General features: G+C 37.1%; 1 protein-coding gene across 1 annotated transcript in view; it reads left to right on the forward strand.

The window, feature by feature from the left end:
* Slc12a2 (solute carrier family 12 member 2) overlaps positions 1-26,286 on the forward strand; it is a 78,219-nt gene that overhangs the window by 27,363 nt on the left and 24,570 nt on the right. Inside the window, exons 8-18 of the mRNA XM_028777123.1 lie at positions 558-685; positions 786-870; positions 2,507-2,658; positions 6,758-6,865; positions 7,906-8,029; positions 8,775-8,876; positions 9,932-10,087; positions 11,369-11,468; positions 16,407-16,518; positions 18,694-18,834; positions 24,371-24,477. Of these exons, the coding sequence (XP_028632956.1) occupies positions 558-685; positions 786-870; positions 2,507-2,658; positions 6,758-6,865; positions 7,906-8,029; positions 8,775-8,876; positions 9,932-10,087; positions 11,369-11,468; positions 16,407-16,518; positions 18,694-18,834; positions 24,371-24,477 (1,315 nt within the window). The remainder of the gene's footprint in view (positions 1-557; positions 686-785; positions 871-2,506; positions 2,659-6,757; positions 6,866-7,905; positions 8,030-8,774; positions 8,877-9,931; positions 10,088-11,368; positions 11,469-16,406; positions 16,519-18,693; positions 18,835-24,370; positions 24,478-26,286) is intronic.

The raw sequence follows: 26,286 nt of genomic DNA on the forward strand, positions 1-26,286 counted from the left end.
ATAATCTGTCTCAGAAGATAGGGAAGGCTGTGTTAAGAATTGGTGGGAGTGGGAGTGGGAGTGGGTAGCAGAGAGTAGGACAGGTTGGCTCCAGAGATCCCACCTCCTTTCTTAGGAGATGTTGTGGTTTTGACTTGTTTTCTTTAGGGGAGAGTGGAGTAGTAATCTATACTTGTGATTTTTGTTTGAGTTAGTGATAACAAGTTTGAAGGTTCTTTAAATTACTGGTAAGAGATACCAAAAAAGTAAGCTATAACAAAGATTAGATCACCATTTGATTATCATCCATTCCTTCATACCAGAAAACAGGAACACTGATAACTTAATGAACATTAAATAAGAATAAGCAATTGTGTAGAGACCATATATACTGATTATTATTATTTTGATTTTTCGAGACAGGGTTTCTCTGTGTAGCCCTGGCTGTCCTGGAACTCACTCTGTAGACCAGGCTGGCCTCGAACTCAGAAATCCACCTTATACTGATTATTCTTAATCTAAATTATTTTGGTCTTATTTGCTGTCTAGTAATTGTCAAAATATTTTGTCTTCTGTAGCTGAAATATTTAATGAGAACTTTGGACCAGATTTTCGAGAAGATGAGACTTTCTTTTCTGTATTTGCCATCTTTTTTCCTGCTGCAACTGGTATTCTAGCTGGAGCAAATATCTCAGGTGATCTTGCAGTAAGTATTATGAAGTACTGTATCATTACTGATATGTAAAGAAATGCTATGCGTGCATTTATTTTTAAAGATAGACTAAAAATGTCTTCTTGTCTTTTAGGATCCTCAGTCAGCCATACCCAAAGGAACACTCTTAGCCATTTTGATTACTACAGTGGTTTACATAGGAATTGCAGTATCTGTAGGTAAATAGCCTTTGTTTCTTTATGTGTCTCAGAAATTTCGTGATGTCATAGCATAAATATTACTACAGCATTTTCTACCTTTACTATTTCAAAATTTTTGGTTAAAAAAGTCATAGTTAGTTGCTTTGTTAAGTTAGCTATTGTTACTACTCTTTAATGTCAAATAAAGTTTTAAAGAATGGGAAGGCCCAAGCAATCACTTGAACCCTATTCTGCATACATCTATTCATTTTCAAATAAAATTGTAAGCTCTGAATTTATTAATTTTATGGTAAGATGCTTCCATGCATATTTAGTAAGAATACTGTAATTTTCCCACATTTTGTTCAGAAGTAGCAACAAAACTGTATTTTTAAGTTATCTCTTAGTGTAATTTTGAAATTTAACTGAACAAAAGTTAGAAATGCTAACTGTTGGGCCAAATTGCCCTTTAAAAATGATTTTGGGTATGGTATATTCTTTTTGTTTTTTGGTTTTTCGAGACAGGGTTTCTCTGTGTAGCCCTGGCTGTCCTGGAACTCACTCTGTAGACCAGGCTGGCCTCAAACTCAGAAATCCGCCTGCCTCTGCCTCCCAAGTGCTGGGATTAAAGGCGTGCGCCACCACCACCCGGCATATTCTTTTTTTTTTTTTTAATTTTTATTCTTCAGATATTTTTTTTACAATCCCGTCTTTATTCCCTTCGCGGTCCAACCTCAGACTGTTCCATATCTTATACCTCCTCCCTGATATAATATATTCTTAATATGTAATTCTCAAATTTGTTTGAGAAAACAACTATGTATATAAGCATACTCATTTAACAAAATTTATGTTTCCCTAAAACTTTCAAATATGCTTATATTATGTAGCTAAGCTAAATAAAATTTGTTTTTAATTTAGCTAATGGAATAACTGATTATGTTCCAACTTTTAAAATAATTTATTGCTAAGGGTACATCTCTTGACATGTCTGACCCTCTGGTGTTGGACCTCATGTTCACTTCATTCAATCTGTGCTAAGTAAGCAGTGGCTGCCCCTTTGGGTGCTCAGGAGGGGCCAGCGAAAGCTCTGTACAGTGGTTTTCTGACTAGTTCAGACCAACAGAACCTTTATCACCCAAACATGTCAGGCCTAGCCACACACTGTATGTTATCCCCTTGCTCAGTAGTCAGGCACAGGATTCTCCCTTATGTGTGCCCAGCCTAGAATACAGTGACTGTCTCCCAATGAAACCAGGCACAGGACATGGAAGGCATGGCTGCTTGCAAGCTGTTTGTAGTCACAGGGTTTTCGTCTCTCTCCAGTCCTATAAGGTCTCAGATGCATGTAGAAGGAAAGGTGCTTCTGTCAGCATGGTTGAAAGGTAGAGAGAAACAAAAGCAGCCAAGTTTGTAGTCCATCTAGGCCTGAAATGTTTGTACAAGGTTTTCCCGAATTTGTGGAAACATTTTTTTTTTTTTAAATAGAAGGTTCAGTTCATTACTTAAATTTCAGTCATCCCCAAACTTGTCTTCATTCAGAGGTAAGATATGTGTAAGTGCAGCATATGCTATTATGAATGTGTACCTAGACTGTACTGAGATTTCATGAATGGATGTATAATTCTAAGAGGAATGCAGATATGACTTATTCTCATTGTTACTTGTGCTTCAGGTTCTTGTGTTGTTCGGGATGCCACTGGGAATGTTAATGATACCATTACCACAGAGCTAACAAACTGTACATCTGCAGCCTGCAAATTAAACTTTGACTTTTCTTATTGTGAAAGCAATCCTTGTTCTTATGGGCTAATGAACAACTTTCAGGTGAGCATTGAGTTTGTATTATATAGACATTCTGTATTTAGGGATTAGACCACCTGAAAACTGGCCTTTCAGAATGTCCCTATACATTAGGGAAGATGGTTGATACTGCTGCTCCTACTAGACCCTGTTGTCACTAACTAGACAAATGGAAAAAACACAAAAGAGTAAATAAACTCTATAAACTATTCATGAATAGCCGGGCGGTGGTGGCGCACACCTTTAATCCCAGCACTTGGGAGGCAGAGGCAGGCGGATTTCTGAGTTCGAGGCCAGCCTGGTCTACAGAGTGAGTTCCAGGACAGCCAGGGCTACACAGAGAAACCCTGTCTCAAAAAAACTAAAAAAACAAAAAAAAACAAAAAAAACCAAAATACCCTATTCATGAATAAAACAAAGCCCCGAAGAGTTATACTCTTCTAGTACTGTACAGTGCATATACACATAGCATTTGGGTATACTATTTTATACTATTTCAGAAAGCCATGGAACAAGCATCTTTCATAAAAGTCATTTTGTCTGGTCTGTTTCTGGGTTCTGTCTGCTCTTTTACATTGAACTTTGGGTCTATTTGTTCATCAGTGTCAGTCCTCATTCATGTAGTTAGTATATAGTAAGTCTTGAAGTCAGATTAACTTCTTCCAAAGTAGTTCTAGCAATTTTAGCTTCCTAATAATTAGTAGTACCCTCATTGTTTATGTATAAATAAACTGTTAAGATACACTGATCAGTAGAGCTGGGCATGTGACTTGTTGGTAGGTGCTTGTCTAGCATTCACGAAACCCTGATCCTTAGCACCACACAAACTGGGTGAAGTGGCACATGTCCGTAATCCCAGCATTTGGGAGATAGAATAGGAGGATCACCAGCTTCAGGTCATCCTTAACTATGTAGCAAACAACTTGGACCACATGATACCTTTTCTCAATACATACATATGTACTTACACACATACATATATACATACATGTATATGTACACACAGAGGTGTTAATAGTATTACTAATTAATTAGGTATGGAATATGTAGGTTCATGCTATACCAAACCACCACTTAACAAGGGAATTTATGAATAGATGCAGAAAAGTTAGAGAATGTTTTAAACATGTAAACTGTATAAAGATCAGCTATTAAATTTTTGGAGACTGCTAATTCTTTGTTTTTTATTTACCTCTGTTAAGATGTTAAATCCAAGGGGCTGAGGAAATAGCTTAGTTGGTGCACGTGAACATGAATTTGCTTCCCAGAAGACTTGTAAAAATCCGAGTGTAGTTGTGTATGCTTGTAATTTCAGAGTCAAGGAGGGGGAGACAACTAACTACTTGGGGCTTTCTGGTAGAAGGCCCAGCTTTTCTGATGCAAATTTCAGGCCAGTTTTGAGATTGTTTTAAGAAAAGCTGGGCAGTATCTGAGGAAGGACACCCAGGACTATTCTTTTCCCTTTTTATGAACATACACATAGGAAAAAGATAGTACAGTGAAGTAAAATTTTAGTATGTCAGATTTATTAGTTAGAACCTAGGGAAATAATGTTCTAAGATGATCAAAACAAGCATACATACATAGATTTAAGTGGGTAATACAAAATAGTAATTGTATAGAGTATGGATTTCTATAGATCCCAAGTAAAAAAATAGAAATTTTGTTATCAAATCATAATTAAGAGTAGTGAGGATCTGGATATTGTTGGAACATATATTACTATTAGTAATATGTAAATATTTCATAATACAACTTTATAAATAAAATTTCTAACTAAAGTGCAGCTTGATGGCATTTTATATTCCTTTGTATAGTTTCAACCAATTTATTTGTGTTTGTAAGTGTTGTATTCAGTTATGTGATACAAATTTGAATTTTCTAGTCACAAGATTTGGGAAAAATTGTAGAAATAAAAATATTCATGCTAATTTAATGGTTCACTCCAATTCTGACATTGAAATCATGTATAAAATATACAAACATTGACCTCTACCCATTGACTTAAGTGCTAGTCAGATTTCTGTGTGTTTCCTGGAAATAAAAAGCTATGTTCTTTATGATTTTTCTTACAGACTCATTTGAGTCAAGCTCTGTTTTAATTTAAATAAGTAAAACTTATAATAATGCTGTGGGAAAAAATACAAAATGGCGATGGGGCAATTTTGTATAAATCAAGTGTTATTTAGAAAGCAAGTATTGTCAATAGACTATAACTAAGCAGTATGTAAGTTACATGCTGCCTTGGTGTTCTGGTGCTTTGAAGAGACACCCTGACCAAGACAACATTTATAAGGGGAAGCATTTAATTGGGGGCTTGTGTACAGTTTCAGAGACTTAATCTGTTATCATTGTGGTGAACATGCAGGTAGACATGTTGCTAGAGAAGTAGCTGAGAGATTTAATTCCTGATCTTCAGACAGCAGGCAGAGAGAGACAGACACTGGGTCTGGTGTAGGCTTTTGAAACTCAAAGCCCACCCCAGCAACATATAGTTTCCAAAAGTGGTCACACTTCCTAATCTTTCCAAACATTTCATCAGCTAGGAGCTTTGCATGCAAACATGTGAGCCTATGGGGACCATTCTCAGTTAGACCACCTCAGATGGCTGTTAGGAAACCCATACAAGCCCCACTTTCAGTTGCTGGTTTTCATATATAAGTGACTTTGTGCTCAAGGGAGTAGAGGCTTTTAGGATATCTTGCTGGTTTTAAATTATCTTGTTATATTTATTTTTGTGTCCTTATTGCTCCCAGCCTGTTTATCCTGGACTTGATCACTGTGTTTAGCAAGTTTGTGCAGTCACACTACTATTCCTTACCTCCATTCAGCACTTCATTCGGAGAGCCATCTTGCTGGTCATCTTTACTGCTTTACTGTGGACAACAGTGATGTAACCACTGTTTTCATTCAGTGTCACTATGTCCTTCTCCTTTCCACCATTAAATTTTAGGAAGTGCTGAGGGAAAATGTTAAACTGGAAAGCCAGAAGTCAAGTTGGCTTTTCATGTATTATTTTCTGATACTAAGTATAGGACACTGATATGATTTGTGCAAAGGACAATGCTTGTGGAGAGTTGAGCCTGAAGTTTTCATGCCTAACTCTGAGTCTGGGAGGAGTGCACACATATGTGTGGAACGATTTGGACAACGTGCACGGGGAAAGCACTGTAATGAACATAATGCACACGTTACCTACCTTCATCATTTATCGGTGTGTGGTTAGTCGTGTTTTGTTTATAACTTCTTGTATCCCAGTTTATTTAGAAGCAGATAGAATTTGCATCATTACCTTTTGGCTTGACATTTTTACATTTAACTGTTACATACTTAAAAAAAAAAACTTCATACCTACAGTACAGCCCATACAAATAAACCACCTTGATGTAGTACACTTTGATAAAAGATTAACCTCAGTCTGACTTATTGGCTGGATCTAACCATCAGTTTTCTAGATCCTAGGATGAGAGAAATGGGTTATATAATGGAGAGAGAGGGTTAGCACACCACATGATATAGGATAGGGGCTTCAGAAAATGACAGGAAAAAATTAGAAAAATTAAAATATGAAACCATATATTACAAATATTGAAAAAAACACATCAACCAAATAATAGCAGTAATTTTTGAGAGCTGGTTTAAAAATAAACAAATCAACCTGTTTTAATCTTAATGACCAAGAAAATGGGGACAGTTGAGGTAGTTTGATTGCTGTGTCAACATAGGTATACTGTGAAGGAAAGGCCAGATAAGCTGGACTAATGGCTTTAGTTATAGTTTTCAAAAGTCTTTGTCTCAGGTACAGATGTCTCAGATACATACTGAACCTTTATGCATTAAAAACCTAGGAGTTGTTGGGAAGTGATGTGGGATTGGCCTCAGTTGTCTGTAGTGAAACCTGGTGATGTGTAGTTGGTGGTTCATTATCCTCTGTTTCTGCCATATGTACATTTGGAAATTTACAAGAGAATAGGATTTTTAGTAGTAGACTAAAATTTATTATTTTAATAATTTGTAATTTACTTCTCATTGCTATTACCAGATTCCTATCAGATTATTTCTAGTATTAGGTTCCTTTACTAGAAAACTCCAATTGTGACTGCTTACTCTTCTTTTATTTAAGGTGATGAGCATGGTGTCAGGATTTGCACCCTTGATCTCTGCAGGCATCTTTTCAGCCACACTCTCCTCAGCACTAGCATCTCTCGTGAGTGCTCCCAAAATATTTCAGGTAAATATTTTTATATTATTTTTATTGAAAAATAATATTTCAAATTTTGGATTGTTATATTCAGATAAATTACCTTTATCAATCTCATATGTTTGTTTGCGTATACATATATCAAGATTGGTCTATACAAACCTACATATACATATTTATAGAACTAGTAAATAATGGTTTCAATTAACATGATGCCAACCTAAATAATTTATGTGGCTTATATTACATTAATTGTAGTAGATGAAGTGATAGGATGAATATTGCTTCCTGTAGTGGTCGTTAAGCATCTAATACTGATTAGGAAATTGCTTTTAACTACTGTATGAGATATATGTTGATTTTTCTAGCCTTCTTCTTTTTGTAGCCAGAAAGTATAGTAATGGTATGTAATAAGATTTTTAAGGCAATATCGATTAAGATTTGAAGAAAAGTAGTTAAACTTTATACGTAGGGTTTTTAATCTTTTAAGTTTTAGATTTGGAGTTGGTTTTCTTAAAGCCATAGGTACACTGTATCATAATGCCAACTTTTAGTTTTTTTTTTTTTTTTTAAATTGTACTTCATTTGAATGACTGCTTCTCTGATTCTTCCAAAATAGAGTTTTAACATGGCATGAGGGCAAGACAAACAAAATCTTTTTTTTTGTTTGTTTGTTTTGTTTTTTTCGAGACAGGGTTTCTCTGTGTAGCCCTGGCTGTCCTGGAACTCACTCTGTAGACCAGGCTAGCCTCGAACTCTTGAACTCAGAAATCCGCCTGCCTCTGCCTCCCAAGTGCTGGGATCAAAGGCGTGCGCCACCACCGCCCGGCCGACAAACAAAATCTTTAGCAGTGTCATAAACCAACTGCCCTTTGCTGTTTGAACTATGTATATGTCCTTTATAGTCTGTAGGTGAAACACTGAAAGACAGAAAACAAAAAGTATTAGAAGTGAGAGATTTGGGCTTCATTCTTGATTCTTGATTAACCTACTTTAACTGTTTGCAAATTTGTACATCTTAATTTTCATGTGTTTTGTTTTAATGTTTGTATTTTTTTCCCTTGGGTTAGGCTCTATGTAAGGACAATATCTACCCAGCTTTCCAGATGTTTGCTAAAGGTTATGGGAAAAATAATGAACCTCTTCGTGGTTACATCTTAACATTCTTAATTGCACTTGGATTCATCCTAATTGGTTAGTTCTATGAATGGTATATCATGTAGGTTTGGGTATGTTTATAGTGTTACCAAAATGTGCCTTGCTTAGTGTCCTAAGTCACTTTTTAATCAAAGTAAGATATTGCAGATAGTAGTGCCTGATATTATTTATATTAAACTTACTGCCGATGTGTAAAAATTAAGGCTAGAAGGAATTACATTCTCTCTTTTTCTCCTTCCTTTTTTCCTTCCTTCCTTCCTTTTTTCCTTCCTTCCTTCCTTCCTTCCTTCCTTCCTTCCTTCCTTCCTTCCTTCCTTCCTTCCTTCCTTTTAAGATTCATATAGCCTAGTCTGGATTCTTATTATTCACTATTGTAGCGAAAGATAACTGAATTCCTGATGGTGCTGCCTTTCTTTCACAAGGACTAGGATTATAGGCACATACTACTAGGATATCCTTTTCCTAAAATCCATATGATGATAGTGGAAGGAAGAAGATGCTGGAGTGCCCATGAACTATAATGCCTCTAACTGACATTTACTGTTACAGATCCATCACTGCTGAGATAGATAACATGAGACTTCCTAAAGAATTTTGTGTAGCCACTCAAATTAGTTGACTGTGAAAGTCCAATTATGCCGTGAATTTGATACATGATATAAGTATCAATCTGTGTTAGATTTAAGGGTCTTTATGATGCTATTTAAAAATTAGAAGTATTTGAAAATTTGAAGTTTTAAATACCATTAAATCTCTTTCTTTTTTTTTTTCTTTTTTGCAGCGGAACTAAATGTTATTGCTCCAATTATCTCTAATTTCTTCCTTGCATCATATGCCTTAATCAACTTTTCAGTGTTCCATGCATCGCTTGCAAAATCTCCAGGTGATTTTATATTTTAAGAATTTGTATGTATTAATAGTTTTTATTTCAGAGGAAACAAAATTTTTGTGATTCTAAAATTTGGTATGTGTGAGTTTAGTTCATTAATGTGTTTTCTTTTTGTTACATCAAATTCAAAGTCTGAAGTGCACTGATGGCAGACTCTTCCTTCTCTGTTACTTCCTTCAGAACATTGACAATGGCATTCGCCATCCTAAAGACTTATTTCCTACTTAAAAAATGTCTTTACTATTTGCCTATCTGATTCAGTTCTCAGAACATTGTACTTATTTAATAACCTTCCAAAAAATTTTCCTTTTGATGCTGAGAACTGAGCCTGGTTCTTCATACTGGATAAGTACACAATTTCCTACTGAATCTTAAGTCCCAGCCCCCAGTGTGTTTTTTACACAATTGAATTCTATGGAATTCTAACATAAGGGGGCTTTATTAACTGAAAAAAGTACCATGAGGGCCTTTGTTATGAACAGACAACGGTTGAAAATCAGTAGAAAAAATCAGTACAGAAGCATTTAAGTTTGTTAGAACAGGGTAAATCACGTGAGATTATCAGAAGAAGAAGGAAGTGTGAACATACATTCTTGAGCATCACAGTTTTACTTTCAAAATTATTTAAAAAATATTTTTAGCTGTTAGTGACAAGTTTAAAACATCATCTTTTAACATTTTATGAGTAGTTTTAAGTTCATAAACATCAATGTAAAGCTGCCCTACTAAGGTCAGGATGGAGTCATTCCTTTGTATACCCCTTCTCTAGTTCTCACTGTGGTAGGTTAATTTAAATCTTTAAAAGATTGTATTTACTTAAAGTCTTAGAAGGTAATAGGAAAATATTGTCTTCAGTCATTAAGAATTATCAAGACCAGTTGTGATCAGTAGCAGACATTGACTTTACTGTTTTAGGGATTACCCTTGCATTTAATACTTAAAGCCATCTGAATGTGGCAGCCATAAAGAAAGCTATTTTATACATAATTACACACCACTGTATAAAGCAGAGAGAAATCTGAGAGATGTTTTCTTTCTGTCATTGTTAGGATGGCGTCCTGCATTCAAATACTACAACATGTGGATCTCCCTTATTGGAGCAGTTCTTTGTTGCATAGTGATGTTTGTCATTAACTGGTGGGCTGCACTGCTCACATATGTGATAGTTCTTGGACTGTACATTTATGTTACTTACAAAAAACCAGGTCAGTAGACTTTTGTTTACAGTATTTTAAGCTAGAAATTTTGTCAATTTTTTATGTAACTTTTCTTATTCAAGTATCATTTGTATATTTGAAAAGGTATCACATGTAAAATTTAAAATACCCTCTTTCTAAATAAGTTTTTCTTTTTGAACTACATTAAGTGTCAATGAACTATTTTAAAATGTTTTATTCCTATAGAATTTCATTCTTACCCATGAAGTATTATGACTAACCTTATTTTAAGAAAAATAATCAAAACATCTACAATCAATAATCTGTGTCAGATAGAAGATTACAGCTACAAAAATGTACTTGCAAAATTTAAATTTTTTTCAAAACAAATAAAGTTAATATCAGGTTCTAAACCAAAAAAATAAAAAGAAAAATAATATGCTGACATTCTGTTGCACTTAATGTGTTTTAAAATTGTTCTTTGAAAGTTCTAGATTTCCAGTACTATAGTAGCTACTACCCAAATATGTATATAGGTTGCTTCTTTTTGTTTTAGAACTGCTATGTAGCATGGAATTCAAGTGATGGAAAGATATATTTTTCTAAATATGTAAATATAATTGCTGTTAAACTGAGAGTTAGTGATTACCATTTTCCACATTTATGATGTCTAGGTTTATGAGGGTAAGTGCTACTAGGATTGGTTCAGAATACAGAAAAAAGATCTGTTAAAAAAAAAGTTAGGAAAGTTTGGTCCACTGGTTAAGCCAGAAGATGAATAGTTAAAATACGGTAGTTTTAAACAGCGATGGAACATTTTTAATCTGGATATGAAATGATGAGCTCTTGGATTCAGATGGAGGCTCTAGAAATGAATGGACGAAGAAACTGTGTTTTTCAACTTTTGAATTAGTTAGTCCTCTAAAATACCTAAGCATACTTTAATGTGTTTAAAATCATTTAAGGCCCTATCTTTTTATTCAATAGGAAATGATGTTTCCATGTTTAAATAGCTTGAATGTATTTACTTATAATCTGCCCCTTTCCTTCAGGTCTTTAGCTACTGTTGTTGTTAAGAGATTGTTTTGAGTTATATGCACATGTTTGCAGTGCCATTGTCAAGTCTTTATTAAGTCAATGCCTCTTTTCAAATGCAACAGCAGGCATGCTGATAGTCTTACTTTATTATATCCTGGAATTATGCGAGGTTATAGAAGAGTAGTTTGTTTTATATTTTTAACATGAAAATTCTGCTCAATTTGCTGTCAGTCTCATGGGTTTGAATTGTTTGCCATTGGTATTGCCCTACATGATGCTGTTCTCCCACAGATGTGAACTGGGGATCCTCCACACAAGCGCTGACTTACCTCAGTGCATTGCAGCATTCAATTCGTCTTTCCGGGGTGGAGGACCATGTGAAAAACTTCAGGTAGGTGATAGGTACCATTCTCTGCTTGCTAAGTCATTCTTAAACCTATCATTTGTTGGTAATGTTCTGTAAGGAGGAGTACAAGATACTCTGTCTGGATGGTCTTGAGCAGTTAATTATTCAAAACCAAATCATATAAAAGTTACCTTCTTTCGAAAAGGTTTTTTGTAAGTTTTGGAGCTGTAATTTGAAGACATAATTTTTATTTTCTTTGTAACCATTCATGTTGAATACCAATTTATAAGGTTTTGTAAGGATTTTTACATATAGATGTTTGCCTGCATGTATGTCTGTGTAACATTTGCGTGCTTGGTGCCTGCAGGTGCCAGAGGAGGGCATTAGATCCCCTGGCACTGGAGTTACAAACAGTTGTGAACTGTTACGTGAGTGTTGGGAATTGACTCCCATAAGAGGTTTGTTTGTTTGTGTGTGATAGGGTTTCACTGTATAGCTCTGGCTGGCTGGGAACTCCCTTTGTATAGACCAGGCTAACCTTGAACTCAGATCTGTCTGCCTCTGCTACCTGAGTGCTGGGATGAAAGGTAACCACACCATGCCTGTGGGGGCAGTGAGCTATGAGAAAAGGTTGGATGCCTGGTAGAAGAGCTTTAGAACCCCGGCACCCTGGTTTGGATAAAACTGGGACGGAAGGCGATTGGAGCTCTTCCTAGGCCTCTGGCTCTCTCAGTTTCAGCCCTCCACAGTCCCTCCCACAGAGAGGCCAACAGTCATTGGTCGCATGGGAGTAACACCCCCACATGTGGCCTACATATATCTCCTATAACCTACACCTTCAGAGGTGCCCCTTTTTTTATGAAAGAGAAGAGAGTGGGATGTGGGGCTGTAGAAGACACCCTGGGGTGTTTGGCCACGCCCCCAGAACCCAGAGACCTAATTCACTTGGGGCACAGGTAGAGGACGTGACAAACAGGCCTCTGCCTCAAGATTTACATATTAATGAATTACCTAATGGTCAGGGGTGTAGATAACTAAATTTTCATCTCCCTATACCCTCTTCTTTCCAATATAAGGGGGCCCCTCCTGGCATTTTGGGGGAGAGCATTCACATCTAGATACATCATCATGGCCAATAAAACTTATATGTCTTCGATTCCATGTGTCTCCTGGAACTTTGGACTCTCTTGGCACTGGGAAAGCCCCTCCCTGCGGTCTCTGCTGCAGATGTCCGCAGGGCTCTCTCCCCTGCAGCAGCGGTCCTGGCACACTCGCCTCTGCGGGTTGCCTCTGTCCCTGTTCCGGGGACTCAGCTGCGGCTGCTGGGTGCCCTGTTCCCGGGACCCTACTATCACCTGAGCCCTGCGGTGCTGGCGAGATCGAACCATCTGAGTCCCAAGGACCACGGACTGAGCCACGGTTCCCGGGACTGCATTGGCTGCGGGGAACGGGTTCAGCTGACCGGCCCCGCGCCCCTTGCGAGTTCTAAACCACACATGCCTGGCTAGGATAGGACTGTTTTGGTATATGTATTTTTGTAATTTTATTAAGATTAAAGATTGAGTGCTCCTTGTGTTGCTGTCTGGGTGCCTGCTCATCTACTCTGCCTTTTTTCTAGAGGCAGAGATCACAGAGATCACAGCTTTGCATGTGAAGGTGGGGTGGGATGGGGAATGCAAACCCTGTAGACACTCTTTAATGTTAGCATAGTCTAGACAGTTGATGTCAAGTATGACAAAAAATAGAAATTATTCTCTTGTAAGTTGTATAACATAAATGAAGATGTGAACAAAAGTCACAATTTTAAACCAGCAGAAACTCATATGTACTTATAATTGGATTTTTTGAAGTTCTTTTTTATTCCCAGTTTGATTTTTTTTTTTTTTTTGCTGTTTACTTATTTATCTGTATAGCCTAACTGTCCCATAACTCAAGGATCCTAGCTGTATCTACCCTCTAAGTCATGACATTATAGACATGTGAGAGGGAGGAGAGTTGGTAAAATTCTGCTGTGAGAACCAGTGCTTGCTTTGTCTTCCATGTCCGTTTTCTCGTCCACAGGTAGCACTCTTGAGTTTTTAGCTGGTTCATTACTACTTTGTTGTATATTGACTGTATAAAGCTGTCTGTCTTGCCATGTTGCGATTTCATTCTTGCTTAGCTGTTATCGTCCCTCTTGTCATAGCACATGGGTGTATTCTTTTTATACTTCCAATATATTTTATGGTGTTACTTTGATTAATTCATATTTAACATTTATATTTTCATGACTTTAAAAATGTAAACACAATATAAATTTCTTTTTTGGCTCTTTTGCTCTTTTGTTAGAACTAATAACTCTTTTTTTTTTTTTTTTTGTAGTTTGTATCTATCTAAGCCTTCATCAATGTTCCCAAAAATTAGATTTACTTGCAGTTTCTCTTTCTCACTATTTCCTTTTTCTCTAGTTTGGGTTCTTGGATTCATCTGAAGTGTAGCCCATATGCTCCTTGGCAAGGAAGCTGTCTGGATTTTGGTGCTGAGGTCTGCCAATCAAGTCCTCATTGTAGATTAATGTGGCTTTGTTCATTCTTTGGGGGAATTAAGGCTTTCTTTTTTTTGATCTGATTAGATTTTTCAGAAATGAATATTTATGCCATTTGTGTGTCCCTGTTAATCAGAGTTCTAAGAGCCAGGTAGGGGAAGGAGGTGGAGGTTTTAGAGTTTTACCCACAAACAACTTTCTGAGTCCTCTTCTTTTAGACTGCTGACCCTGCCCTTGCTACTTTCAGTGTCTAGACCACAGAAGCCTCTGTAGCTGAGGAGACGCATGCGGTTGCCCCCCAGAATGATGGAAATGACTTGGCACTGGCTACTTGCTTCTTATGTACACAGAAGGTTTCTTGACCAGGGTTCTTGATTTTGATTTCTCTAACATAGCTTCACTGCTGTTTGCAGAGATACTTGGAGATGCCTGGTTGCTGATAGCTTCATGCTGCTTCCTTTGAGGTTTAGAATCAATAGCTTCACAGTGTTATGTTCTCATTTAGTGTCTCATGATGCTTTGTTCCTTCACCATTCTGCTTGCTTTATAGCTTTGAGTATTTTGGTGCTTTACTCTTCAGTTGTTTTTTTCCATGAGTTTTGTGATTCTGTAACTTTAACAGAGTTATATTGTTAAGAGGCGACTCTAAATTGCCCATCAGGAAGGTTTTTAAAATGCCATAATTGAAGAAGAAAGGAATTGGTAGATGTCTAGGAGTGGATGGTTCATGGCAGGTAGGCAGATTTGGTCATTTGGCTCCCCTCATCCTTATGTATTGGATGGTCCCTAAAAGAATATGCTTTGTTGCTGTGCTTAAGTTATCAGTACGTCCATGTTCTAGCTTATAAGAAAGACTACATGGAGAACAACTTACTTTTAAGTAATGAGGCCTGGAAAAGGAACACCTTTCAGGTTGTAAGTTACTCATAGTTACTTTATTCTAGGAAGGTGGGGGGAGGGCATGTTCTGTAGCTAGAAAATCATGCCACCTGCAGAAGCTGAAAAGCATACAGATAGTCAGAAGAGTGCACTGAACAGTCTGGGCCATGATGTTAGTTTTGATTACTCCAAAGCAACCCTCTCAGAAAGAATTGATATATGACCTACTTTACTAAAATTCCAAATAAGTTAGTATTTTTAAAAGTCTTTGTTAATGCTTTTATTATTTTAGGGACTACTGTAAAAGTTAGTGTCTAAGTTAGACTTAATTAAAAATGATTAATTTAGTTTTATTTTACGTATATGCATATTCTTACCTATACATATGTGTGTGAATTGGAAGAGAGCATCAAATCCTCTGAAATGGCAGGCTGTTTTTATTCACCAACTTTAAACTTACAACCTGAAAGGTGTTCCTTTTGAAGGCCTTGCTCCTGGAAACCCTCTCATAGTCTTCTGTAAGAAAAGAAAGTGCTCCTACCTGCTGAGCATTTCTTCAGCCCTTACCTTAGAGCTCTAGTCACGTCTCTGCTTGTCTAATTATAGATGTGGCAAAGTTAAGAAACCTCACTAATCAATTTTGGTAGATAAAGGGGATACTGTTATATAAACAAGATTAGTTTCTTCTAGTTAGTGAAAATCATTTTTTTCCGAAGTCAAGGTTTCCTTCTGCAGTACTGTCTTGGAACTTGCTATATAAACGAGGTTGGCCTCAAACTCGGAGATCTGCCTGCCTCTGCCCCATGTGCTGGGATGAAAGGCATGCACCACCACACCCAACCAAAAAACAATAGTTTAAAACATCTAAATATTTTGTCAACTTCTCATTATATAGATAATTGAGTGTAGTTTTGGCATTTGTCATTATTAACTAGAATTAAAAGATTTTAGCCCAGTAGAACTAACTGGACTAGATAGATCAAACTACTATATCTGATTTTACATATCCAACAGGCTTAACAGTAAGCTTTAATGAGATGGATAGTTGATATGTGAAGTCTGTGTCATTATGGAACTCACTTGTTTATAGTATGGGTTAATTGTGCTCAGTAAGTTTTGCAGGATCTATGAAGTGACTGCGACAGTTATGACATTTGAAGATAAAAGCTGTTATGCCATTTAAACAACATGGTAATTTCTATAGTATTCCCAGGGACACAGTAGTACTGCTTGTTATCGTAGAGGTATACCTGGTACAGTATTTGTTATAAGGCTTTATTGTTGTTGTTATTTATTTTTAATTTGAGGCATCTTCTTAGCAGATCCATTTCGGTGGTTTGCATTCTTTTAAACATTTGCTTATATTTATGTGTATTTGCATATGTGGCCTGTGTCTGTGGGGGCCCCTGATGGCCTGCTGAAGTTATAAGCAGTTGTAGCCCCTGGCTAAGAACTGAACTTGGATCCTTTGGCAGGATTAAAGATGCTTTTTAAAAAGTTCTTATGTAGCTTTGTTCTTAGAGAAACTACAGAAAAATTTCAAACTGTTCTAATTTTTTTTTATTATTATTTTAAATTAGGCCACAATGTCTTGTAATGACAGGTTCTCCAAACTCTCGGCCTGCTTTACTTCATCTTGTTCATGACTTCACGAAAAATGTTGGTTTAATGATCTGTGGCCATGTACATATGGTATGTATCAGTCTTGTTTTTTATAGTAAAATGTTTTTGACTCATCAAACAGACTATAATTAATAGACCTAGATTAGAAATCATTAGACAGATCTGTAGGACTCTTTTTGAGATATTTTCTTCAAAATACCTTTTTCTTTAAACAGCTGCAAAATAACATTTAAAAAGATCTGGATGTTTTGAACTTTAGTCATTTTAATCTGTAGAAAGTAAAATAACTAAAATAATATGTTTTCACCCCAAGGGTAGTGCATTTTTTCCCTATTAAATCATTTTCAATATTGAAAATAATTGTGAATTTATGCCTCACCTGTTCTGCATAAGAAACTAAAGTGGCTCTTTTTTTTGTGGCACTTCCTGGTCAGTTGTGTTAATGATGAAACTGAGTATCTCCTTCCCAGTTGGCTGTTGGAAATACGTTGAAGTCAGCTACAAATTTTGTACTTGGTATAAGGAGCACATGGTAATAGAAGTAACTGCTGAAGTTGTGGAAGGGTTTTGTCCAAATCATTGGTGGAAACTGTAACAGAGTTTTTTTTTTTTTTTTTTTTTTTAAAGATTTATTTATTTTATTTATGAGTACACTGTAGCTGTCTTCAGACACACCAGAAGAGGGCATCAAATCTCATTATGGGTGGTTGTGAGCCGCCATGTGGTTGCTGGGATTTGAACTCAGGACCTCTGGAAGAGCAGTCAGTGCTCTTAACCGCTGAGCCATCTCTCCAGCCCAGTAACAGAGTTTTTCTGTGAAGCAAAATGTCTTGATGCACAACAGAGTATGCCTGCTGTTGAAGAAGCAGCATCCTGTTATAGACCAAGGAGAGCTTTGAAGAGGCTCAAGTCTGTTTGAGATACATTGTAGATGCCAATCTGAGGGCTTTCAACTTGGTTACCAGAGAGACAGAGAGTTAATTCTTTGAAGATAATTACTCTCAGAACCCGAAAATGTTTCGGTTTCTAAAGATGATGATTATAATGTCTGCCAGTATGTTAGCAGAAAACAATCAAACAAAGATGGTGGGATGCCCAGGCCAAGCTCCCCGGACTCATCATACTACTGCACACATCCTCTGACACAAGTGCGCACATGTTGCCCTGAAGAAACAACACTAAGAGAATAGGAGGCTGCAGAATTTATTAAATAGCCATTTAGCCAAGACAATGAAGGGAAGCCAAAGAAAAATGTCAGGAACAGATTGCCAAGAAATGTAGGCTGTCTTCACTGAGAATTATTTCTAAATCTCAATTCAGTTAAAAATAGGCCTTTAAGAGTAACAACAACAAAAAAAAAGGTAGGCCATGGGAGGGGGTAAACAAAAAACAACTAGAGTGCCGTTTCTTCCTCAGCACTGCTCTTGTATCCAGGTGCCAGGAATTATGCCGTGCATTGCTTTGCACCGCTGTGACAGTTGCTCTTAGTTGCAGAGCCCAGGCCACAAGCATCCGTGCACACACACATGGGCTTGTGTGGAGGACCTGTTGTCAGCACTGACCTCAGTTAGGGTGTATAGAGTTTTCCAGTTTATTTCTAGCTCATTCCTTGAAGCTAGTGCCTTGAGCCCAAGATGTTACAAAAAAGACAATATACTCAGGAAAGTTTGTATTTTCCTCTGCATAGTTATTTTTAAGACAAATACTTTTAAACACTTGAACATTTTTGTATTATATATTTGTGCCTAACAAATTTTATATGTTGCATAAAAGGATAAAAATGGAATTTTGAGTTAGCAAAGCTCCTTTGCTTCAGCTAGGAGCAGAAGACGGTTCTCCTTTGATTTTCAGTGTTGTTCTCCTTACCGTGATCTAACAACCCAGACACTTAGACCAAACAAAAAGCAAACTAGTAAACTTTCTGTAGAGAAATAGAAGGCTTTTATTTTGCTTTGTGTAATCTCTTTTCCATTTTTGTAATTGCAGATTTCTCTCATTAATTTAGGATTGAAATACTTTGTTTAAATCTTCTTTCCAGTCTCCCTTCTCCAGGCAGCAGCAGGGCTCTCCGTTCTGTATAATCTTACTGATTAGAATTCCTTCCCGGGAGAACGTGAGGCTGTTACCGTGCTTGTCTCAACACTTAGCACATTCCTTCACACTAGTGTACGGATGGCTTTTGTATGTGGGCGTGTGTAAAATGGGTTGTGTTTTAAGTAAAAATCTTGACAATTTAATTTAAAGGGCCCCCGAAGACAAGCTATGAAAGAGATGTCCATCGATCAAGCCAAATATCAGCGATGGCTCATTAAAAACAAAATGAAGGCTTTCTATGCTCCGGTTCACGCAGATGACTTGCGAGAAGGTGCCCAGTACCTGATGCAGGTGATGAGCCTTTCCTGTAGTGCATAATTACTAAAGCTCCTATGTTCTCTTCAGGTCTTTCTTCCTGGTAATATAACTGCATATCACTTAAAAATATCTCCAAATCACTTATTAAAAATAATTTAGAATCTACAGAAATTTTGTGTTATAGGGTGACACAAAGAAAGGGCCTTAGCTTGTCAGTCTCTGTTCTGTTAGCTACTTCTCACTTCCTCTATGCACTAGGTTTGTTTTTAAAATGTTGAGTCATAGCTATCTTTATTTGACTTTTCAAAACGTTCGTGTCCTTTGTATTTCTGTTTATTTGCTAGCTCTAAGTTTGGATTTCTCTTTCACTTTATGCATTTTAATAGGCACCACAATAGGAAATTTAGAGTAAGTCCCAGTTTTAAGTGTTAGTGCTGTTGCTTTCTTATTATGGATTTTTGGACCAAACTATTTACCTGACTTCTGAACTCTAGGTCCTGAATGTAATAGGAAGATTATAAACTGAGACAGTGTTTACCTCTTTACTCTTAAAAATCAACCAACCAAACATTAAAAGTTGAAGCAACTGTGACTATGGAGCTGTCTGTTAAAGGTGGAGTGAGGCTCCCAGAACTGTCCTGAGTCCGTCCTGTTGCACTTGTTAGGATTTAGATTAGAATGATTAATAGTCTTTAAGAAGGATAGGCACTAAGGAGGGTTGCTAAGTAATTATCTCATTGTTATATGGAAACTGCTGTAACTCAATTGATGGCAGAAAATAGAGAGGCCACTTACACAGAAAATTCACTGTGTGGTATGAGTGGTTTGAAAAGGGTTATCTGTAATAATTGCTTGTCTATGAAAAAGGTTTGAAATAAATCCTTACAAAGACTATTCAGAAGCCACATTGAACCAAGGTTTGGTGTGTGCCTTTATAATTCTAGAGTTTGGGGTGCTGAGGATTACCATTAGTCAAAGACCAGCCTGAGGTACATGGTAAGAACAAGCCTTCCATGGCTGCAAAACAGAAAGGAGTGAAGGGAGTCAGAGAGGAAAGCTAGAGAGAGTAACAGCATCTCTGTGCCCATATCCACGAGGATCACTACTGCCATGTACAAAGAAGTTGGACGTGTTTGAACTGTTACAGTAATCCATGTCACAGTCACTATTGGACAAGAGCCTGGCAATTTAAAGAACTCCCCCCACCCATCCCCCTTGTGACACTAGAGAACAAAACTGGGGTTCATGCACACACCTTTTTACATGTAAAGAAAACCTCTATGAAATATATAATCAAGTCACAGGAAACCTCCTTTGAGTGTTGGTCAGGGTTGTCTGTATGTATAATAATTTTTATGAAGAAATTTCTTCCTTAAAGAAAACTCGCCGGGCGGTGGTGGCCCATGCCTTTAATCCCAGCACTTGGGAGGCAGAGGCAGGCAGATTTCTGAGTTCGAGGCCAGCCTGGTCTACAGAGTGAGTTCCAGGACAGCCAGAGCTACACAGAGAAACCCTGTCTCAAAAAAAAAAAAAAACCAAAACACCTCATTAGCGCACAGATTTCTGTTTCTCAGTCACAGTGAAACAGGTTTGTGGTAAGGTTCAAGGCAGAGGCAGGTGGATCTGTAAGTTCGAGAACAGCCTGGTCTACAGATTTCCAGGATAGCCAGGGCTACAGAGAAACCCTGTCTCAAAAAAAGAAAAAAAAAACAAACCCCCCAAACAAACCAAAAAATGAAAACCAACAACAAAAACAAACAAACCCCCAACCATACAGTAACATATACTTACTTTCTCTGATTTTGAATCTAATGAATTTCTCTTGCTATTAGTTTATGTTGCTAGCCATAATATTTGGAAGTATTTTTACTTAATAGTTGAAGATAAAAATGAAAAGCCCTACAGCCTGTTGTTCCTTCTGTTGTGGTTGTGATGACACATAGAAAATGACACAGCAAATGCAGTTCTGGTCTCTGAGTTCTGGCACAAGGTGCACAGAGAACTGTGCTGAAGATCTAAAGATAACACTGGGAGGGGAAGATCAGTGTGTAAGGGAAGGTTGGTGTGTGTAAGAAGCCAGCTGACTGCACTGTGATGCAATGCACAGCCTTCAGTGGTGGAGTCTCCAAACTGATTTTCTGAGCACTAGTGAAGTATATGTTTGGGAAAAGATAATTTCTTCAGTAGTAAACTATTTTGTTAAATACATACTCCTTCATAGAAACTGGAAATAATACCTCTCTTGTAATAGCTACACTGAGTAAAGGATTGAAGGTAAGAGCGATACATGTGGAAATGAAAAAAATTGAATAATCCTATAGGGAGTTAGTGCAGTGATGCCATTGAAAGCCTAAGTACTTCGAGTATCTTACAAGGTGCTTATTCCTAATTTTATAAAATTAGAGCTTTAAGGGACAGCTTAGTGGTAGCATGCATTTCTAGTTTACGTGAGACCCTGAGTTCAATTCCCTAGCTCGTGCATGCATACACACACGCACGCACACACACACACATAAAATCCAAGCCATTTTAATTATACCAGGATTATGACATATGATAGTTTTTCTTTTTGCAAGAACATGACCTTGATAGTATTTAGTGCCATCAATAAGTTACTGACCATCTTGTGACTTGACTCTGTGAAATAACTGTCATACTTGAAAGTAATGCCTGGCTCTGTTCAGTACTCTTGATGCCCACCGCTCTGGGAAAGAGAAAGTGTTTGACTTCATGATTTAGCCACCCAGCAGATAGCTTTACTTTTAGAAGAAGATGATATAGTCCTTACTATCCCTTTAAGGGAAGGATGTTTTAAATACTGAGCAAACTCTTAATCTCCTAAAGAAAGATATTTGTACGTGAGAACAAATTTAAGATGAATGTAAGCTTGTAGGATAGCTTTACTTCCTGTTCCTTAATTATCCCGAATGCTTAGGGCAGTGGCACATGGCCAGGCCTTTGATAAATATTTGACTTCATTTAATGTTTTGCAAAAAAAATTGATTTAAAGATGTCGCTTAACCCATAGACAAAATCAACTCAGAATGTATCTCCAACATAAATGTGAGCTAAAATCATAAAACTTAAAGATAACAGAGCTTAAATCTTCATGACCTTGGACCTGGTAGTGGACTCAGTTATAACATCAAAAGGATGAAGCTTAAAACAAATAAATTGGACATTTCCAGAATTAAGATGTTTTCTGCAGAAGACGTTGAAGACAACTTACTGAAAGGGAGAATATTTCCATTTGATAAAAGTTTTATCTTAGTAGCAAAGTAACTTAGTAACTGTTGAGACACCATGACCAAGGTAACTTACAGAAGAAGCAGTTTATAGTGGGTTCAGCTGGCGAGTCCATGACTATCATGACAGTGAACATAGAGGCAGGTAGGCAGGCAGGCAGGGAGCTGTAGCAGTAGCTGAGAACTTAAAATCTTAACTCAGAAGCGTAAAGCAGAGAAAGAACTAACTGGGCCTAATAGGACCTTTGATACCTTGATGCCCACCCACAGTGACACACCTCAAAAAAGCCATGTCCCCTAGTCCTTCCCAAACAGTTCACCAACTGAGGACCAAGCATTGGTATGTATGAGCTTATGGAGGCCATTCTCATTTAAATACTATCATACAGTTTTGATATCTATAATATATGTAAAAAAAAAACCCAAAAAACAAAACAACAAAAAAAATTTTCTAAAGACAGCAAAAACAAGAGAATTTGAAAATTGTTAAGAGTTAGGTATAGAAAATAATGTATCATCAGTACACGTATGGAAAGATGCTCAGCATCATTAGTTATAAAGCCATTGTAGATGAGAACCATAGTGAGATACTAGGTCAGTATACTAGGATAGCTATCATTTTAGACATATTAAGTGTTAGTGAGATTGTAGAAAAGTGAGACCCTGTGCTTTTCTGATTGTGAATATAAAATGATGTAGATGTTTAAAAAATTAGGTTAATTGTAAAACAATCAACCTACAATCCTAACTCAGAAGCATAAAGCAGAGAAAGAGCTAACTGGGCCTAATATAATATGGCCTTTGAAACCTTGATGCCTACCCGCATCAAGGTAAACCTGAAATGACCTCAGTGTTTGGCATTTACAAAACTGAAGGAACTGAGGCAGATTGTTTCTTTAATGGAGATATTTCACTGCACCATCGTGCATAGTAGCCAAAAGGTGTGAAGGCACGAACTAGAAACAATTTGAAGTGCCCGTCATCAAATAAAGCAAAATGTGACATGTATATATGATAGTATTTGTCTGTAGAAAGGTATTAAGTGATGCTAATTTTTACATTAACCTAGAAGACTACCTGCTAAATACAGAAAGCTAAACACCAGAGTTGTGTGATTTCGTTCATGAAGTGACCAGAGAGAGTTACATGAGCTGTCAGCATAGAGTTTCTGACAGGGTGACGGTTACTTGTCACTGTTGTAGATGTGATGGAGACTGCTTTAAGTGTTAAGCTTGTTAACTTTTCACCACAGCCCACTTGTGTGTGGACTTGTAGGTAGACCAGAGGTCAGTCTTGACTCCATTTGTGGATGCTATCCCCTCGTGTTTTGTTGTTGTTTGGAGACAGGACCTTTCACTCTTTCCTGGAACTTGCCAATTTGTCTAGCTTGGCTGGCCTCTGAGTCCCAGAGAAATGCTTGTCTTTACTGCCCACCATTGGTATTTTTACATGGGTTCTGAGGATTAGAATAAGGTATTCATGCTTGGACTACAGTCACTTTCTGACCAAACTATCTCCTCAGCCCTTATCACAGTTTTTAAAATGCCATAACTACTCTAAACCTAATTAGTGCAGTCCTAGGATACAATTTCTCATTGTACTTAGAGCAAAAGAAAACACATAGGAAAGAGATTTTAGTGGACTTTGAGGGATAAGTGTTAATCACTTTGAATTACAGTTCTTAAATTTGTGTATATGTGTCTGCATTAATGTGTGTTTTTTTAAAAGAGAATCTTCCTGTATGTTTCTGTAATATGTAACCCACAACATTCACTATATGTACCCCACGTTGGCTTCAAACTCATGGATGAGAGTCCTGTCTCTGCCTCCTGAGTGTTGGGATTACAGCCAGGCACCACCATGCTTGGCTTGCATTGCAACTTTTGGTGAGATTGAAAAATACTTTAACTATTATGGGGGGAACCAAAGAGATTTCAGAAGGAATATTTGCATGATTAAACGAACTCAGTTTCCTACTGGTAACTTTGGAATTCAGAGCTCCAGACATTAGACTTCTTTCTAGACCTTAGTGACTATTATTAAAATACATTGTGTAGGTGAATACACTGTTTATTTTTTAAATTAAATATGTTATTTTGGTTAGCAAAAGAACAATTTTTTATGTCATTAAGATATTAAAATGAATTTAGACATTTTCAAGAGTTTCATTGTAACATCTGTTTTTATTGTGTTTAGTATGAATAATGCAGGTTAATTTCATATTGTAATTTATAAGAAAAACTGTCAATGTAAAAATACTTCCATCTTTTAAAAAATTATTTTTTTAAGTAGTCTGTATTTGAAGTTGTATTTATATATTTTAGGCTGCTGGACTTGGTCGTATGAAACCAAACACACTTGTCCTTGGATTTAAGAAAGATTGGTTACAAGCAGATATGAGAGACGTGGATATGTATATAAACTTATTTCAGTAAGTATGTTCTAAATTATTATGTACTTGGCAGAAAAAAATGCTAATTCTAAAAGCAGTCACTCATTTTTTTCAAAACTGTATTTTTTAAATGTAGTCTTTTATTTATTGGTGATTTTACTTATCTACACTTCAGATCTTATCCCCCTCTTGGTTTCCCCTTCTTAAACCCCCTATCCTATGTCCCCTCCCCCCTACTTCTCTGAGGGAGCTCCCCTTCCCACCCACCTACTCCCATCGCCTCACCCTGGCATTCCCCTACCCTGGGTCATTGAGCCTCCACAGGACCAAGGACCTCTCCTCCCATTGATGTCAGATAGGGCCATCCTCTGCTACATATGTGGCTGGAACCATGGGTCCCTCCATATTCTTTTCTTAATAGGTACAAAAAATGGTACAAACCCATGAATTGTCTGGGTTTTAAAATGATGATCTATTAACAAAATACTGATCTCTCTTTTTACACAAAGCATAGATAAATATGTACAAATACTTATGTAAATGTAAATACATCTACAAAACAACTTCTGTGTATAGTTTGTTAATGTTTCCTTTTTCAATATATTTTTATTCTTTGATAATTTCAATGTATTTGGGACATATTCATCCCCTTCAACTCTTTCCTTTCTACCAGCTTTTCCCACCCAATTTTGGAATTGCTTCTTTTTTCTCTGTTTTCCAATTGACTTTGATTTTTGTTGCCCAGCTCGTGTGTTCAGTCTACCAGAGGCGGGTTAAAAAAAAAAAAAAAACCTGACTCGCTCTTCTGGCTACTATCAAGTCTCTGTCTTGGGACTTTGTCTGGCTGTAGCTTGTGCATGTTGTCACAATCACTGTGAATTCCTAGTGCATCTGTCCTGTTGTGTCTTGAAAAAATGTTTCCTTGAAGTATCCACCACCTTTAGCTCTTAAAATCCTTTGCCCTCTCATTGGCAAAGATTGAGTCTTTGGGTGAAGTGTGTGATGTGAATGTCCAACTTAGAGCTAAGCATTCCAGTTTTTTGTTTGCACATTCATTGGCTAGGGTCTCTTAATTGGTATCTACTGCATGGAGAGGATTGAGGATTCTGATGTAGGATACAAGATGCTCTAAGGGTGCAGCAATAAGACATTAGAAATAGTTTTAATACTCAATACTCTGTCCATTAAACAAACTAGTATGAATCCTCTACTGGAGCCTATGTCCTGTTGAGCCATAGGTTCCTTGGTCCTTTTAATAGTGTCAGTTGTGGGTTCTTTCTCATAGATAAGACCTTAAAGGTCGTAAGTTTTAAGACTTAAATTTGACTTAAATCCTGTCAGAAAGTGGTTGGTTACTCCCATAACATTTTGCCACTCTGGCACAAGTGGACATTATCTTGTCAGGCCAGTCATTGTTGTAGCTTGCAAGCTTCATACCTGAGTGAGATTGAGGCTTACTTTTCTCCTTTAGCAGTGTGTATAGAGCCTTCCAGCGCCATGAACATTGGCCAGTAATGATGAAAAGCTTACAGGTGAATACCAGCTTGATGTCTTCATGATCAGCGATTCAAGTATGTGGTGTTTAGGAATAGGCTTTTAGCATCAAGTTCTGAAGTTCAGTCGGTAATACTTGGAGGATCCCATTAGCTAACAGCTCAAAAAATGGTAACCCATTCTTGGTACCAGGATTATTTGTTAGAATAGGGTATCTAGTTGGGATATTGTCTCCCCTCCCCCCATTGTAGGGACCCAGTATACCTCTGTCTGTCTGTCTGTCTGTCTGTCTGTCTGTCCTATCTATCTATCTATCTATCTATCTATCTATCTATCTATCTATCTATCTATCTA

Source organism: Grammomys surdaster, unplaced genomic scaffold (assembly GCF_004785775.1).
Source record: "Grammomys surdaster isolate TR1022 unplaced genomic scaffold, NIH_TR_1.0 278, whole genome shotgun sequence".
Classification (NCBI taxonomy): Eukaryota; Metazoa; Chordata; class Mammalia; order Rodentia; family Muridae; genus Grammomys; species Grammomys surdaster.